General features: G+C 42.7%; 1 protein-coding gene across 3 annotated transcripts in view; it reads right to left on the reverse strand.

The window, feature by feature from the left end:
- The window catches only part of SUSD6 (sushi domain containing 6), a 93,154-nt gene that overhangs the window by 8,962 nt on the left and 66,418 nt on the right, over positions 1 to 17,774 (reverse strand). For all 3 annotated transcript variants that reach the window (XM_015630466.2, XM_015630467.3, XM_033515435.1), the window contains one exon: positions 2,669 to 2,866. In XM_015630466.2, the coding sequence (XP_015485952.1) occupies positions 2,669 to 2,866 (198 nt within the window). The remainder of the gene's footprint in view (positions 1 to 2,668; positions 2,867 to 17,774) is intronic.

Consider the following 17,774-nt stretch of genomic DNA (forward strand, 5'->3'; position numbering starts at 1 on the left):
AAGGGTCATGTTATATATAGATCTGCCTGAGCAAAAGCTAGAGAATGTCATGATGTCACCAACAAGGCCAATAATAGTCTAGCACAATAAGCAGCTTATTTTAGTCCAAACAATAGAAAAAGTTCCAAAAAACCATTTTTTCTCAACTAATTTAACAGCTTTGCAAAGAGGTGTGGAAGTCAACTGGCTGGGTATTATTATACACTTACTATAATTAAGACACAGCAAATATTAAGTTTCTCTCTCACACAAACATATACCAGAAGACAGAGAAAGGAATGCAGATGTTGTTTCAGGGTGCTGAGTTTTCAGGGTTAGATACATGTGTCCTGTTCACATTACTCTTTCCTACCCTTCTGCAGTTGTGCTATGTGACTGTATGAAAATCAATTTGGTTTTTACAGGACCTGTGCAGGAATAAACTGGGAGTGAAGAGAGAATGGCTTGGAAGTAGTATTGCTGAGCACTGCATACCATGCCTAGAAGGCTACACTAGTCCTTTCACCTACCTAGAGGAAATAATTGTATGTGTTGTTTCTGTCCCTAATTTTTGTCTTTGGTAGAGATCTGAAAAGCCTCACCTATCCATCAGCAAATACTACAATGAATTGCATATTTGATTTATGTGATTCCCCAGTTCCTCTTTCTACACGCAACACATTCTTCAGGAGCACAGGGCTCAGACTGCAGAGGGAATTCAGGACATGCAATAAGGGATGAGAGGAAGAGCAACAGGTAAACAGAAAAAAAAGAGCTGGAGGATTATTTTTAAGCCTACAGCCTGAAATCTATGTCCAGAACAGGAATTTAAGATGGAAACCTAGTTTGCAATTTTCCGTATTATCTCTTCAGGTCAAACCTACTTGGTTTAGTTGTTTTGAACTTGTTTCTTTGAAATCTTTTAGAAGTAGCTTGACCTCTCCCCAGGAAAAAAATAGTGACTAGCACATTTTTCCCTATGGCAAATAGGGTTGAGTAAGGATTTTAACTTTCAGCATTTCTTAGGGCACTAACAGGAACAAGGGTAGGCAAGTAGAGATGCTCCATTTTCAGCATCAGTACATGATACTGTCAAACTGCTCACTATCCAGGGTGTATTTCAGAATATTTACCATCTCATATGACAAAACAATGTTACTAACCCCTACAATAAACTGCCAAAAGGCTACAGGGCTGACAGGCTCAGAGCTACACAAAACACATGATAACTGCTATGGACTTAATTTATCCTATATGGAGCAGGTAGGATCTTACTAATCATGTTAACATCTACTGCCTTTCTGGAGTCTCCCACCTCCTTTCCCTTCTTTGAGCTTTTTGAAAGAGATCCACTAGAGTTAAGAGTCAGCTACCTCTGACCCTGAACAGTTGATTCAGAGCTTGTGTTGTGAAAGCAATGGTTTTTTCATTGGGTCAGACTTTTGAGGCATCATATTTTTGATAATGCCACTGACCCTTCAAAATGCTAAAGCAATTTGAGAGATTTCTGCTCATCACAACACAATACTTAAGCTAGACCAAGTGTCACCATGCAGGAATGCTACTCAGGGAACTCTATGTGCAATAGCACAGCTTTGTTCTCCAGCCTGGGTGCAGCAAAGGGAAGGGAGATCCCTGTGGAAAGGAAGTTTAAGCTGAATTTGAAAAACCTCTTCAGGATCTATTTGCTGCCAGGCAAACTCTCAGATCTTTCCTTGTAAATCATAGGAAGGGGCTACTGGAGTGGCAGAGACAATGAAAAGACACTGTCTTTGGGACAGGACAGGATGTTCCAGAGATCACAGGTATGCAGTGAGCTCCATAAAGAGCTTGATGAAGGTACTGTTTTTTTCTTCCTGTTTCTTTCCAATTAAGCTGACATATTTTGCTTTATGTATTGTGAGACACAATTCCGAAGACACAATTCCTGCTGGCTCAGGATGACTGAGTAGTAAGGCTCTATCAACAAGCCCACCCAGAAGAGGGGAGGGAAGTTCTCCCTTTATCCAATATACCCACTGTTAAACCCAGAAGAGAAGTAGACAAATTAAGAGCTGTACGATGAATGTTTTCCTGCAAATCTTTTTACTTTGCTGGTTTGATGGAGGAATTCCTGTTCAGCTGGGAGAGACACAAAACAAAAGCTGTCTACTTCCATTTGGAGAGAAGCAGAAACCATTTGTCAGCAATGTCCTTTCTGGCCAGTACAGTGAAAAGCAGCACCATCAATCTTTCTGACACAGGAAACCAACAGCTACTTAACCTGTTGGCAAGGAAGAACAACTCTACACACACACACAAACACGTGTGTGCAAACTCTCTGAGGGAGATGTACTGTCAAACCCATCAAGGAAAACCAGACAGCATGGAAAATGTTACTGTTAGGGCTTCCAGCATTACTGGGATGAGAACCTCAAGGTAAGAGGCTCCACGTAAGTTAGAAGCTGCCTACTTTATATTCCTCTCCATGGCTTTTCTCCTTTTATTAGGGACTCTAAGGGAGTCCTTAATCTAATGGGCTGCTACTGAAGAGGTGTTTTTAAGAATGAGTCATGATTGTGAGCTACGTTTATGAAATTGCTGGAGCAACGAGAGACAGCCATATGGACTTCCTCAGCATCACACCAAGGGTTTAAGGATAATCTGGAAAGCCAATGCAAGGGCAATTCTAGAGTCAGGGAGCACTCACCTGGACTGAGCCTGCAGCTGACTTCCATGGCTGGGTTCCACTCTCCATTCTTGCAGGTCAAGTATTTATAATCTCCTTTCAGCATGTAACCTTCAACACACAGATACTCTATGACACTGCCTGAAGTCAGAGGGTTGTTGCAGGGGCTAGGGTGGCATTTATAGCCTCCATTCTCCGGTTGTGGTGGCTGGGGACAATCTGGAAAAAAAGAAAGTATCATGAAGGACATCTTAGACAAAAGACACCTATTACACAATAAATATGAAACATAGGCAGGCTTCCACTTACAAATGTCCACTAAACCAGGAAACTACTAGGATGGCAGAGAACACCCCTGATAGTTTCTGTGATTGTTAAATATTCTTTGTTATCCCAGTAGTACAGTCCAACTGGCAGGCAGCAAACTGGTGATATTTTTTAAAAGTGACACAACACAGATTCCACATGAGAGAGGCCCAGAAAATCCTTACTGCTATCCTTTCCCTACAGCTGTTCACCAGAGACTGGGGTGAACCTAACAACCAGGCTTTCCTATTAGTCTGGCAGGAGACCTATTGAAAGGAATGAGGAATGCAAAAACCCCTCTGTACTGTGGGTATACAGTGTCAAGGTGCAGACCTGCCCCACCATAAGGCACCCTAGAAGCCTTAGAAAAAGATTTAGTCACACAGATTTTGACTATTTTACACAGATATGCCACCAACAAGATTGCCAACAGAGCTTTGTTGCAGTAGGATGAACTTCTTCACTGAAAGGGTGGTCAAGTGTTGAAACAGGCTGCACAGGGGATGATGAAGTCACCATTCCTGGAAGTGTTCAATAACTGGACATGGCACTTAGTGCTATGGTTTAGTTACATGATGGCATTACATCAAAGGTTGGACTTGATCATCTCAAGAGGACTTCTCCTAGGACCAAATATTCTAGTTAACTTTTAAAAAGGAATTCAGTGTATTATGAAAACATTTCTAAAAAAAATGTTTACCTGTGTGAACTCTGGAGTGTTGAATCTCCATTACCCTGACTAGTAGGTATAGGCACATGTGGTATCTGACACATGCCAGAACTTTTCTTGCAGAATTTTCAACAAGCCAAAATTTTGTTATTGATTGAGGAAACAGCACTGAAAACAGGATATTTGTCTTGCTCAGAACTTCCTCTCTTCTGGCAGGTCACAATGACCCTGCAGAACAGCCCCAATAACTTCCACTGACAACATGTATCTGCCTGGCTGAAAGATGGAGAAATCCAGATTTTTCCCTTCAAATTCACATCAGCTTCCCAGACTTCATAAGAGAAAATACATCACAGATACCTCTTGAGACATTTTGGGGCACAGAGAATCAGTCAACCCACCCAGGGTGCTCCATCAGAGCATGGTAACCCAGGCCTGTCCTTAAACCCCAGAGCACACATTCTCATGTCCTGCCTCTAAGTGACCCTCTTACTGGGGGACAAACAGCAATAAACACCTGGGCAAAGTTCAAGTAATTAGATTTTGAGCAAGATTTAGGAAGCAAAAGAAAAATCTGCCACATTGCCTTAGTGCAAATGACTCTTGAACCTATACACGTGAGAATGCAGCACAGGTAGTGCTTGTAAATGCTAATAAACCCTGAGATGAAGTGCTGACTGAAGCCAAAAATGTTCTGGTATGAGTTCTGCCAGCTTTATAACTGCAATTCAATTTACTTCTTCAGAAAAGGTTAACAGGAATCTAAGCAGCAGCTTTTCAAGAGGACTTTGTTCTTGAGATTTATTCTTAAATAAGCTTCAGAGAAGCCCCTGTCCTGTGCCTCATGAGTTTTAACTATTACCTCTTCTGTGCTTTTTACCTTTTCTTTCTGCAATAATTTTGTAATCAGTGTTTTAATCCTGCACCTTATGAGGCTAAACTTCCTTTCACTGTGAGCCCATGCAACATCTCAGGGCAGTTGGGATCAGACAAAGCAACAGATTAACAACACATTTCACATTCTGCAGTCCAGGAGAGGTTTTTGACTCAATTGCAAAACCATTTGAGCACCAGAGATATTTTTAGCAGTTTAACACTTACTTAACCTGGCACTGGTGGAGAGCTGCAGGTAAAAGCCAATGTCACCGCAGCAGTTGCCAAAACTCAAGAGCAGACAGGACAATTTCCCTACACCTTTTTATACCATAGCAAGTATCTGGAATTGCTTGGGAGTCAGGCACAGTATCTTTCTGCTGACTGCAGCAAAGAGCTCAGTCCCACAGTTCCCTGTTCTCCCCTGAGCTATGCCCATGTGTAGCCTGGCCACTGCACTAGGAATCCTTTTAGCTTTAGGAGCCCTCCTAGCTCACTGTTGGTTCCCCTTCTATCATAAAGTGCCACCTACACCAATAAGATTTCTCAGTTATGTAAAAAATTAGCCATGCAACAGAAACAGGCACTCATTCACACTGCAACAGCACTCTCAAATGCTTGGAAACACCACCCACATCAGGCAGCTGGCAGATCCCTGATCTGGCCTTCTCAGCTAAGGTCTTCAGGAGATACACGGCTATGTAACTGCAAAGTGGATTCCTCCTCACCTCCACAGAGCACTTGGACAGGAGAGAAGCAGCTGATAAGTGTGTTCAGGCAGTTATGCCTGACTTGTCCTGTTCACAGGGAAGGGATTGCAGAATTCGCCACCTCCCCTTTCCTCTAATCCCAACCTTCATGTGTCATCACATCATCCAGGAGCACGCACACAAGTATTTTAAAATGTCATCTTCACTGTGATGGAAGAACACTGCCTGAGTGCCAGGAAATAGATAAAAAATGTCTGGATTAGGCAGCCAGAACATCAACACCCTCCACCCTCAACACGACTGAGCTGATGCTGGGCTGTCCTTTGTAAGGCAGCCTCAGGGGAACAAAGCTTCTCAGAGCCTGCAGCTTTGGGGAGGTCTAGTAGACAGTGTGGATGGCATTGAAAACTGCTGAAGGCAAGGCTTGGGTGGGTAAGATGATGGAGTGGTGGTACCTGAAAAGCTGAGAATGTCAAATACCTCTGCTCCCTACTGGACCAGCTCTCTCTCCCTGGCATCTCTGACAGAATGCAGCACCTCGGCAAACCAGGGCCCCATCCAGCAGAAGAAAGGCATCCAGAATGCCTGGAACAGACGATGCAATGACCTGCTTCCTAAGTCTTCACACTCCCCATAACAGGTTTCTTCAATTACCTCCATACATGCACTCTAAACTGGGGCAAACAGAAGAAAAAGTACAAGTCTGATTCTGCACAACCCTTCATGTCCCCAGCAGCAAAGCTTACACCCCAAGTTTGCAGCACTGGTATGTTCACAGCAATACAGAACCAGGCAGAGCATCCCATTTACTGCTGTCCACAGAATAAACCATTGACATCTCAGAGGTGAAAAAAGCTGAGTACTAACTGCTGCCAGGACACACACACACACCCAGAGCAGCCCCCTCCTGGCTGTGGTTAGTGGCCAGAAGGGGCAGGCACACGGGAAGAGCTGCCTGTGTGAACTGTTTATTACCACTCTGGATCATGGCTGTGTTGGGATGGTTCAGTACTGGGAACAGAAAAATACATGCAGGAATTTCATCAATTCACTCCCTGAAACACATGTTTTTGGAAGTATCCCAGGGCTTGTGAGACATGTTAAGATGAATGTTCATGCCAGGGAGGGAAGAGTAAGAGAGCTGAGTTACAGAAGTTACCAGCTTCCTAGGGGGTTACTGACATTCTAAGCTTGCAAAACTATTGACAGGATCTTGATTCATCAAGCTTTCAGGATGCACAGAAATAGGATTTAAGCATTTCTCCACTTTGTGCAAAGGGAGCAAATACTCCCAAAGGCCCTGTTTCTAGGAGGTTCTGAAGCTTATGACATCTCCTGAGAGAGCTGTATCTCTGCCAGCATACGCTGCTGGAAAGCAGGAAGGAAACACAAGTCCAAAGACTTAGAACATCACTGAACGCCCTTCAGAGGTAAAGAAATTGTCATTTCCAGACTGACAGCCAGAAATTAAGTTATGCACTGGAGCTTCTGCAAAAGCCATTCCTACTAGATAATAAACACTAGATAATAAACAGACAAACAATATTTTAATATGCAAATGAAAAAATACTAAGCCAGTATGCACCTCCACCCAGTGTCCCACCAAATCACCTATAAGAACTGTATTTTTCTTGTTTTGGTCACATGAAAAAATACTGTCCTCCTTCAGTGAGGCTTAACTGCTCTGATATTCTTTGAATAGCTGTCACCAGCTTGACAATAACCACCACAACACTAAGGAACCTCTTTTTTGGTTGCAGTAACAGCAATATAACATTGTACCTTCACCAGCCCCCTTTCCTGTGACTCTCCTTCAAGAAGCAAGGCTCACTTCCTTCCTCGTTCACCAGATTCACAGACAGCTGTGAGGAGCTGGGATCCAGCTTCATTTAGAGACAGTAAGAGATGTCAGCTGGCCAAACTGATTTATCTAACCACCAAAGGATGAAATGATTCCTTCATGTCCTGGCTGAGCCAAAGCTGAGTGGTGGTCCTGAATGCCAACCTGATACGGAACTAAAAGCATTTCCAGCATAATGTAACAAAGACACCGAGCCATGGTCATATACAATGGCACAGATGGATGCGTGTGGTCTGTTGTGTGCTGACACAAAAGTGAGGGGTTTAAGTGCTCAGAACATAAACCACAGGAGCACAGTTGAGCCTTGATCACAGAGTGAAATTCACAGATAAGCAGAAGATTTACAGAGCTCCAGCAGGATGAGCCTGTTGTGGCAAGGACAAAGAACAATACACTCCACTCACACATACAAAGAAAGATGAAATCATACTTCAATCTGACTTGCACAGGCACAGCACCACACAGAAGTCTAAGATCTCTCTACAGTTTTGGAACTGTCTATTTTTTCAATCAGTAAGAATCATGAACTCTATAAGGGGTCTTACACCTCTCTTTTCTGCACCAAGCACCTGAACCATTTTTCAGTCACTAACCTGTTTTACTGGGCAGTCTGACTACACAGAGATGAAAACCCAATCCTCCTTAAAAAAATGCATTCTTATGAGAAAAGCAAAACAAAATCCAAACAAGCAACTAAACAAAACAAAACAAAGAAACAACCAACCAAAAAAACCCACCAAAAAAAAACCTAAAAGCAAACCCAAGCAAGCAAGCAAACAAAAACCCCCTTCTAACCATGATCTGCCAGAGCATAACTCTAAGTTGGGAACTGAGGGAGAACAAGCCACGGCACTGCTCACCTTACGTGGGCAGACAATTGCGTATAGCATCGCTTAACAATAGGATGTTTTGCACTGAACATCCAGTAATAGTTCACAGCAGGGCACAAAGGTCACTAAAACTAGGACAGGAACAGTTTTGACAAAATAGAATTCCTCTGTACATCAGTCAGGCCCAAATTCCAGTGACTTCAGGAGGAAGCTGGACTCAGCCTCAGATAAATCCCTCACTGACTACACAAGTGCTCAAGCAGGTCTGACTATCCTCAGAGCAATGGTGGAGAGCCTAACAGGTCTATACTGAAGCACTTTGGAAGCCATTTGTGTTTGCTCTGCTGGATGCCCTGAGCATGTGCCCTGCTTGGATACTGTTAACACCTCCTGGCCTTTTAGACATACCACAGTTTTTGTGTGATGTGGAAACTAGAAATGGAAGATGCTAAGCTCAGTACTACCTCTTTCTTAATCTACAACATTTACTCCATTTAACAGATGCTATCAAGACTCACAGAAGAAAAACATCCTACAAACAAAAACCACCCTTCTAATCAAGATAAATATTCCCCTGGCTAGTCTGGTTAAACTTGTCATGATGTCTCATGTCAGCAGGTCTTACCTGGTGAGCAAACATCTCTCTGAAGCAGAACACAGAAGCACCCAATTGAATTGTCCCAGTGCTAGAGGCCATGCCATTTCTTTCATGCTGTTTCCCCTGAAGCCTCATCCTAACCTTTCTGTACTACTTTGACTGCTCTACAGCAGGATTTCTGTGGAATAGGTTGGCTTGCCTCAAGGCCTGCCACCTTTTTGTCTCTTCTTGTATCTCCTGTCACACAGGAAGGTTTCCTCCTGGTCACAGTCATTTCCTATTCACTCTCTTACAAGTTATGCTTTAACACATTCCACAGTGGAAAGGAGAACTTCTCTGTCCAAGTCTCCAAATCACTGCCACCTTTATTCTTTCAGACAGAACTTGCCACCAGCCTTAAAAAATCGGCATATCTAGAAAAGCACCCCAGATAAACACAAGATATCCCCATCTTCCAGTTACTTGTCCCTGCTACAGAGACTTCCATTTACAACTTGGATAATTTGTGTGTACATCACCTCAGTAAGACTGAGGGAACTACAAAAGCTATTACTGATTCTGACAAGGACCTTCCAAATAGCCCCAAACTCTAGGGGAGTAGCCTTCCCTCTCTACTCCCACCTTCAATCTGAGTCTTGCCACAGCCAAATGGGTGGTCTGAAATACTAATTCCATCTGAAGCCTTCTGCAGAGGCGGTGCATTTTCAGCATCTCAGACCTGAGGTCCAGATTTAACACCATGCTGAAAACAACAGAGCCAGATTCACAGTTCTTTTCCAGTTAGTGCCCTGAAAGGGCTTGCAATAATTACAGTGGGGTCCTTATCTATTGCTATTTGCATGCAAATTCATACACAGGGCTTCATGTTTTGTTTTTTTCCCACAATGCTTTTTCACAATAAAAATATGACAGCCTGATGCAGTCAGCAGGCTAGAAGTCCAAGCCAGGGAGCAGCAAGAATGCCCACTTCAGCTTCTACAAGGTCTGGCAATTCTAGTGGAGTGCTGCCCACAGATCTCACTCACAGGTGACACTGAACATTGGTCTGGCCTTAGAATGTATTCAGCTGCTTCCTAACAAGAGCTCTGGCCATATTTGCTAATAGGAGAAGAGACACTTTCTCTCCTTGCAGAGTTTCAGTTCTTGCCAGCAGGGCGCTACCCAGCCTCTCTGCTAATCTGGTTGTTTAGTAAGGGAATAAGGAAAGAATTTACTCCTCCCTTTGCCCAGTTCTTGGGTATAGTCCCAACTTCTTTCACCAGTGCTCAGAGAAGCACAAATGTGGTCCAACCAGACAATAGTGTCAGTGCTGTCCTTAGCCACACAGCAGGGTAGTCAGCCAGAGCCCAGAGCTGACTTAGCAGCTTCTTCAGCAACAACAGAGGAACACATCAGCCTCCCAGTGCTGCAGACAGACTCCAACGCCTCAGGTTACACCTAACAGAACACATTACAACTAACTTTAATTAAATTGGATTGGTTTGGGTCTTTCTTTGGTTTTGTTTTGGTGTGTTTGTTGGGGTTTGGGTTTTGTTTTTTTTGTTTTTCAGTGTAGATTTTCTTCCCAGAGAAGACACTGTCTCAAACACTTCCACATTTGCTAAGATATGACAGATCCTTACCTAGTGTATGATGAATTCAAACCCCACTGTGCACCTACTGAGAGAAAAAAACATGAAAAGTAGCACCAAAACTAAAGGCACACATGCAACTGGCATATGTGCCATTTTCAACAACAAGCACTTATTTTATAAACCCTTTGGAACTATCAGACAGGAAATTTACTGTCCACATTCGCTGCTTTTCTTGTGACAGCTTTATCCATTATGCTCTGCAGAGTCTAGGCTAAAGGTAGTTTCTGCCTTGAGAAGAAAAAATATTAAAGAAAAAAAAAACAACACCTATTTTATTCAAAGAACATACAGCTACTTGTCATGTCCCTCTAACCCCAATCTTCTGCTATGTCATTCTCTGGGGGAACAGGGGGAAAACAGGGTGACTGCAGAACAAAAAAATTCCACAAGCTTCTTTTTCAATAAGGAATTTTTCTTCTTAAACCAGGGCCTTCAGTCACACAAGATTTCCTTCTGTCTGAGAAAGGACTGATGTTTGGCTCCAGGAGCTTTCTGCAGATCGGGAAATGATGGAGGAAGATGACTAGCCAGCTTTGCTTTCAGTGTGAAATCCAGAGAGACAACCTCGTTGTTTTTCCCTCTCTTCCCTTGTACACACAAACCAGCCTATAAACAGCAGAAGCCACTTTTGGCGGCCCCTCCCTCAGCAGCAGTTCAGTTCTAGTGAGAAGCAAGTCTGTTACCATTTCATACCCCTTTTAGAGTAGCTATGTCAAACTAAACACTTCCTAGGCAGTTGGTCTGGAGAGAAAAAGCACCTTGATAAGCTTTGATCAACAGCACTGCCGGTCTCCACCCACACCTTCCTTCCCATCGAGAAAGCAGCGACAAGGGGATGTGCTTTAGTGGTACACAGAAAAGCAGTCACCCCCACCCACATTTTCCAGTAAGAGTGCCAGCTCCACTTCTGAGCACTAAATACCTTCAGGTTTCCAACTAATCATGCTTGCCTGGATGTACTCAGAAGCTTTCAACACAGCAGCTTCCTACTATGCACCCTCTGCTCCTGCATTGTCCTTCCCAGGCAGAGAGCCTGGATTAATATTAGGCTAGGAAATGGCTCATCAAGTATTTCAGGGACAAACGTCACTGCTCCTAACAGCAGGCTTGTGCTGAACACAAAGCCACATGCTTTAGACTGGCGTTTCTCTTGGCAGGCTGGCTCCAAGAAGCACAATGACCTGATCTGAGAATAATATTTGAGATTTTACCCTCTTCAGAGCATTTTTTAGCCCACACAGTGAAATTTCAACACAAATGTGTGCTGCAGTCATTAGAAAGCCTTTTCCCTAGAGGACAAGTAGGTCTTTCCTGGTGGAAGCGAAGCATGTTTTTCTCCTCTTTCAGGTAGCTCAAGGTATTAGTGGGCTTTTATGGTTTACTGCCCACCAGTAAAAAAGTACCTGTGTGTTTTAACTATACAAACACAGTAGCTGCAGACAGAACATGTGAAAAGGGACCCAGACTGAAGCCATCCTCTGCCAGCTGGCAACAGTTGACAACTTGGTGTGTGTTTCTAGCTGGAGACAGGATGCACTCTGTAAAACACCGAATACCAGATGCCCAGGTTTTCCACTGGTCTGTAATTTCTGGGGAGGAGATGGGGATAGGAAGCAGGAGAACAGATTTTGCATCTTCTCGTTTTCAGCACTCTGGCTTTCTCTAGCACATGAGCAGATGGGTCATTTCCCAAAGGGGCAAACCCGATACAGCAGCTGCTACCGGGGCCTAGTCACAACAGCTGAGGCTAAAGGACCTCTTTATATTTAACTTACAGGAGGCAGAAGTCAATAAAAGGCCTCCATTGTGGAGTGCACACACTTCTCACTGACCCTGCCCCTAAAATATTTTAAGCCTTCCTAAAAACACACTGCAAAACATAACCCTCTTTTGGGTTCTGTGTATTAAGCAGAGGCCAAAGTCCACTGAAAAATAAGCTCTCTGTCTTCACTGACTCCAGATGCAGCTTATTCTGAAGTCAAAGACAGAAGACCAAACTGAGCAGGGCTGGAGTCTTCACAGGGAAATTACAGTTTCCTCAGCGAGGACATACTCTGAAGAGGAGGCTTATTTTTTTTTAATGTCATAATGTGGGTAAATGAGAAGAACCAAAGCAAAGAGATTTGTATATATAATCATATAGTTGTGCATTTATATAATTAGACACAAGCTCTTAAAATACATACAGTAACAGGCACTCCTTATAGCCATCACATACACAGTAAAGCTGCATATTTTTTTTCTTTTTTCTTTTTTCTTTCCCCTTAGGGCAGAGGAAGAAAAAGCAAGCAAGAAAGACTAATTGCAGCTTTCCACCAATGCAGTCGCCATCTGGTAACTCAAGAGACACATGGAGACGAATTATCTTAATTAACACGTTACAACAGTATTTAAAAAAACTTTATGCTTATTAACACTCAGCTGTGATTAGCCAGCCATGGAGGAAGCCTGCTAGTGCAACATTAATTACGGGTCTTGTCTGTCTTTCTATTAGAAATATGATTTTTTTTCACCCCCAGTAGTTTATCTATCTCCTAAAAAGAAAACCATTAGCATCAAAGCTTATTCTAAAATGCAAATTATATTTACATTCTACAAGAGTCAAAATGTTTAGGCTATATGAAACTGCCACTTGTGCTTCTACAGTGCTACAGATTGTCTGGATATAAAACATACTTCTCTCTGCCCCTTAGAAAGCCTTGCTTCAGTTAAAGAACTCCCAGTGTCACTGATATTTTGGCAGAGAAATAAATATTATACCTTTCACGTTCCTTTTCCCCTCCAAAACAGGACAGACTCTGCTGTATGGTAGGCAGTTGGAAAACCAGAGATACAAATTCCAGGTCTAACAAAAACCACATCTGTGAAAGGAAGATTTTGGCGATGGAAAGCAGCAACCAAACACAACTGCACTCCAGCAGCACATCTGCCTCTCTAGAAGAGTGCTACTCACTGTGACAACTGTATTATTTTCCCTGTAATAAGCCCACCTGTAATGTGGTCCCCTCAGATGCATTCCCGAGTGATTCAGCCTGACAGGCTCCCAGACTAACACTGCCAAGTTTTCCAGAGTTGGCTCTGCACTACGTTTGCACAGGGCTGGCTGCAGCAGGGCTCTCATCCGTGCCAGGCATTCTGGACATCAGGATAACAGCAAGTCATAAGACAAAAACCTGGTGCTTCTAAACAAAGCCAGGATGATAAATTAATTGCGGAAACATTAATAAGGAGGAGGAAGCAAACTGGGAACAGCTGTAGAAGTACTTTTAAGATCTTCTGATAAAGTAATCTTATTGCTGCACACACACACACAGATAAAGTTATTGGTGCTGTATGTGGAAGCTCATGAAGCTTACTTATGTCCCTGTAGAGATGAAGAGCAGCTGACCAGTACTTTACAATATCCCATACTGCCAGGACAGTATAAACAATTTGCATCTGGGCTGCAGTTGGAGTCAGCAGTACAGTCGCTGCAAAAAAGCCAATTTAACGCAGAAACCTGCCCTCACCCATGGGCACAGTGCAGCTTTCCAAGTAGCCACATTTCATTTGCTTTTGTTTTCCAAGGCTGCTTCTGGGCTCCCTGTGCCTTCTCCCAACCACCCTATAATTATTTTCACATCTTCCAAGAAGGAAATTAAGCAAGTGCTGTAACAAGGCTTGTGGGCTCATAAGAGTTGGCTCTTCCAGTTCTAAATTTTATTTTATATTGCAACAAAGGGGACATTATTTAAAAATAATAAGAATTGCTAAAATAATTTTATGGTCTTACAAAAAAGAAACAGCTGTGAAGGAACTTACTTCATACAGCTTTGATTTGTCATTTTGTCCCTGCTTACTTGTTTCTCAAAACTTACACAACTAAAAACTGGTCTCAGTTCAGGGGCAACCTGCATATATACCCCATTGTCTTCTTGTCTGTTCCTAAGTGGGTTTTCAGCTTGGATACAGCAATACCAATAAGGTGGTTTTTTTAGGATAAAAGCCTGAAACACACTATGGGGCTCTGGTGTAATGAAAAACATCTCATGCTTCAGCAAGAACAATGAGACAGTACAGGAAAAAGCATAACTATGCTGTTCAGCATAACATGATATTCATACTGATTTAAGACACCATGTTTTGATAGGACATAGGTGAGTGGTCTGCGAAGACCTCACTAAAATGAATACAGTCCCTTTATTGACACTAGGTGAGGACACCAGGGACACATACTTTAAAGACAGAGCAGAGCAAATCTTGTCTCTACCAGCAAGCGACACAAGGCCTTCAATTTAGCAGTGCCTCAGGAAACTTAACTTGCTTGTGGATTTCCACATGACTACAAAACTTCCACTCCTGAAACTTCAGCCTGATACAGCAGTCAGGTTCCCTTTTCCAATAAGGCCTTAGAAGTTCTTGCTATGAGAGTTTCCCAAAATACGTCCCTGTTGTGGACTCCAGCATGGCCACTCAAGCTGAGGATGACACACATCACTTGGCTGGTAACACCAACAGCAGTAGGAATGCATTGCTCCCCATCCACCACAAGGTAGAACTCAGGCAGACACCATCAACCATCACCACAGCTGGCTTCCCCTTACCCTAGAGGCCAGTTCATGCCCACCTTCTAACCCCAGTTCTGTTATGGTTTACTCTGAGACTTGACAAAGTCTTGGCATGGTCACAAGTCTGCTCATGTGGCAGTCCTGAAGTCCAAGGGGGCACGGCAATCTCTGAAGTAATAATTTTTGAGTTTAGATACACAAGCCAAGTCACTTTAAAGCTCTGCCCTGGTAGGCCTCCTTTGTTCACTAATGAATTTTTTGCAACTGATTCATTTTTCATCCTTTCAGCAGCAGCAGCAGCTGTTGCCTCTGATTCAGCCTATCCAAAACATACTGATTTGGAAGTTTGGCCAAGGCTGATCTAGTAATGGCTTGTGCACAGGAGAGTGCTGTGCACTAAATGTTGTTCCACCTTCATCTGTGTGGAAATCAGACTGGGAAGCTCAGAGTCCTGGGTTACTGAATTTTTCCTCTGCAATTCATCTACTGACAGATTTGCTAGGGAAAGGTGCGTAAGGATAGCAATCCTGAAACCCCAATCTGATACACCAACACACACAGGAGAGTACTTTTTCATTCTGCCATGCTATTTCTCTTCAGGCTTTTAGCTCTGCTCAGGACCACTGAACATAACAGAATCTAATATCTGGGCAGATCTGTTTATCCTTTAAGGATGACTCATCTGTATCACGAGACTTGTCAAAACAGGCACTCAGATAATTTACCACTGACTGTGCAGAACTGCAAAGAGTTATTATCCTTGTCTTGCTGGAAAGCCTCTCTTAAGCACAGTCATATTTTCACCCTAGATGTGGTTAGTTTATCCATAAGTATTAAGTCATCTTTCCTGCCAGCTTTAGAGAGCTCAGCATCACAAACAAGATCTCTATGGAGTCCAGCATGAAAGAAAAAAGAAACAGCCCAGACCCATCTGAACACTCCTCAAGTCCTCCTGTTCCAAGTGGGCGGCATGTCAGACTACACAGCGACAGGAGTACTGCACATGGCAAACGTACGTCTCTCAGAGACCCCGGTCCTACAGACTCCCACTTAGGCAAGATCAGTCAGTCTGAGCTTCACTTTCTTTCACAGATCAGCTGATACAGACTCAATCCAAACTCTTGTTACCGCTGAAGATCAACAGATCACTCGGACACAGGTTGAGGTGTGGTGCAGAAAGAGTAGTTTATTTTTCCTCCCAGGATTTATAGGCTTGTGACCATGGCCAGGGACTGGATGGTCAGGATAACACTTTCTCACTGCACTGGCCATGAGAAATGCTCATCAGAAGACGTGTAACAGAAAGAATGTACTCATATTGTAAACTATGTTTACAGTTACTGTCCTGGGAAAGTCTTTAGAAAACCATGTCAGCAAGCTCAGAAGCTGAGTTTTCAGGGCGACATCCTCTAATAATTCAAAAGCTCTAAGAGTGAAGCCGAAGAACTCATCTTCAAAGAAAATTAAGTTTCTTCTACTGAGACAAGCTAGCTGTCTACAGCTAGCTTGTCATACCTCTCTAGCTAGCTGTGACATACCTCTCTAAATTGCCTAACACTTGAACAGTGTCAGGGCAATTTTAGAGCTAGGGAGGTGATAGCAGGAAAGGTGGTGTCAGGCCCTGTATAACCTGCACTGAAACTTAACACCTACTCAGTATGTAATCTCTATTTACTGGCAATACAAGTAATTAGAGAATATTTTTTGGCAAGAAGGGAGGAAATCCAGTGAAGCTACCTGTAACCTTGCTTTGTGACTGGAGCATGACTAGCAAGAGGCATCAAGGTCTGGTGGGATGCTGTCGCTGCTGCTACTTTGATTTATCAGTCACAAAAGACATGATCAGCTCGGGCAGAACAAGCAATGTCCCACACATTCCACCAACTCAGTCTGCTGGGGATCAAATGGTACATGGAAAGAAAATGGCAACTTAGTATTATGCATACAAATGCAGTGTATAGAAAATTCAGACTATGAGCCACCTTCTTTGAGAAAACTGTTGTGCTGTACAGATGTACTTATTGCAAATTGTTTGTTTTTTCATCTCCATTTTCCTAGTCCCTACCAACAGCTCTAAGCAAATCAATGGATATGAAATAGTAATTGTCAAAACTATACCTAGCAAATATGAATTATTCCTTTCTGTCTTTGTAGCTTCTCATCCCAAACACCCACAGGGTAAACACAGCTGAACTGAAACAAGCCAGGATTGGGAAACTGTTCAAAAAACGAGCTCCTGCCACAGCTGGTAACAAAAGTGTTCAGAGAAGATGTGTAAAAGGAGTTCGCACCCTTTGAAATACTATTTGTCCTTTGACACTTTCACTATAGCCACTGGAATCAAAGCACAGGCATGGCAAAATATCCAGCTGAAAACGCATTTAATATTAATATTATCATTAATATTAAAGATGATGATAACAATAATGATAATAATAATGGTCAGAAGTTGCAATTGCCAAGACAGAATCCATTTGTAGCCCTTGATGCCTGATAAAAACGTACAGAAAGATGAAATAGCATTCCATTCATTTGACATAAAAAGAAATTACAAAACATACAACCCTAAACCCCACAGTGCAACTATTTTCAAAACAGAATCTTCAGGAAAGAAATCAGGTCTCCTCAAGGACTACTAAACTTCAATCTTGTTTCTCTGCAATTTGCTGCTTTTAAGCAATAACAAATACAAGACTGTACATATTCTTTGCTTTCTTGTTTATATTCCCTGGTAACCTAGAGAGGTTCTTTGCTCTGTAATGAGTAAAAAGCCAGGTTAAAGTCATAAAACAAAATAGGATTCTCCCAATGCTTTATTATGGGGTTGCTTTTCATAGGAAGGTTTGGGTTGAAAGGGACCCTGAAGATCACCTGGTTTCAAACCCCCTGCCATGGACATGGACACTTCCCACTAGATCTTGCAGTGCTACCCTCTGTTCTGCTTCTTGTGTGCCAGCTGGCTTTTTTTATATTATTTGTAACATTTCATTAAGTTTCATTTATTGTTCTGAGCACTTATTTGCTCAGCATTCTTAAGTGGCTTCCTTCAGCTACAAATTATCTATACAGCATCACTAGTCCTGTCAGAGCAGCTTTTG

This window comes from Parus major, chromosome 5, assembly GCF_001522545.3.
Source record: "Parus major isolate Abel chromosome 5, Parus_major1.1, whole genome shotgun sequence".
NCBI lineage: Eukaryota > Metazoa > Chordata > Aves > Passeriformes > Paridae > Parus > Parus major.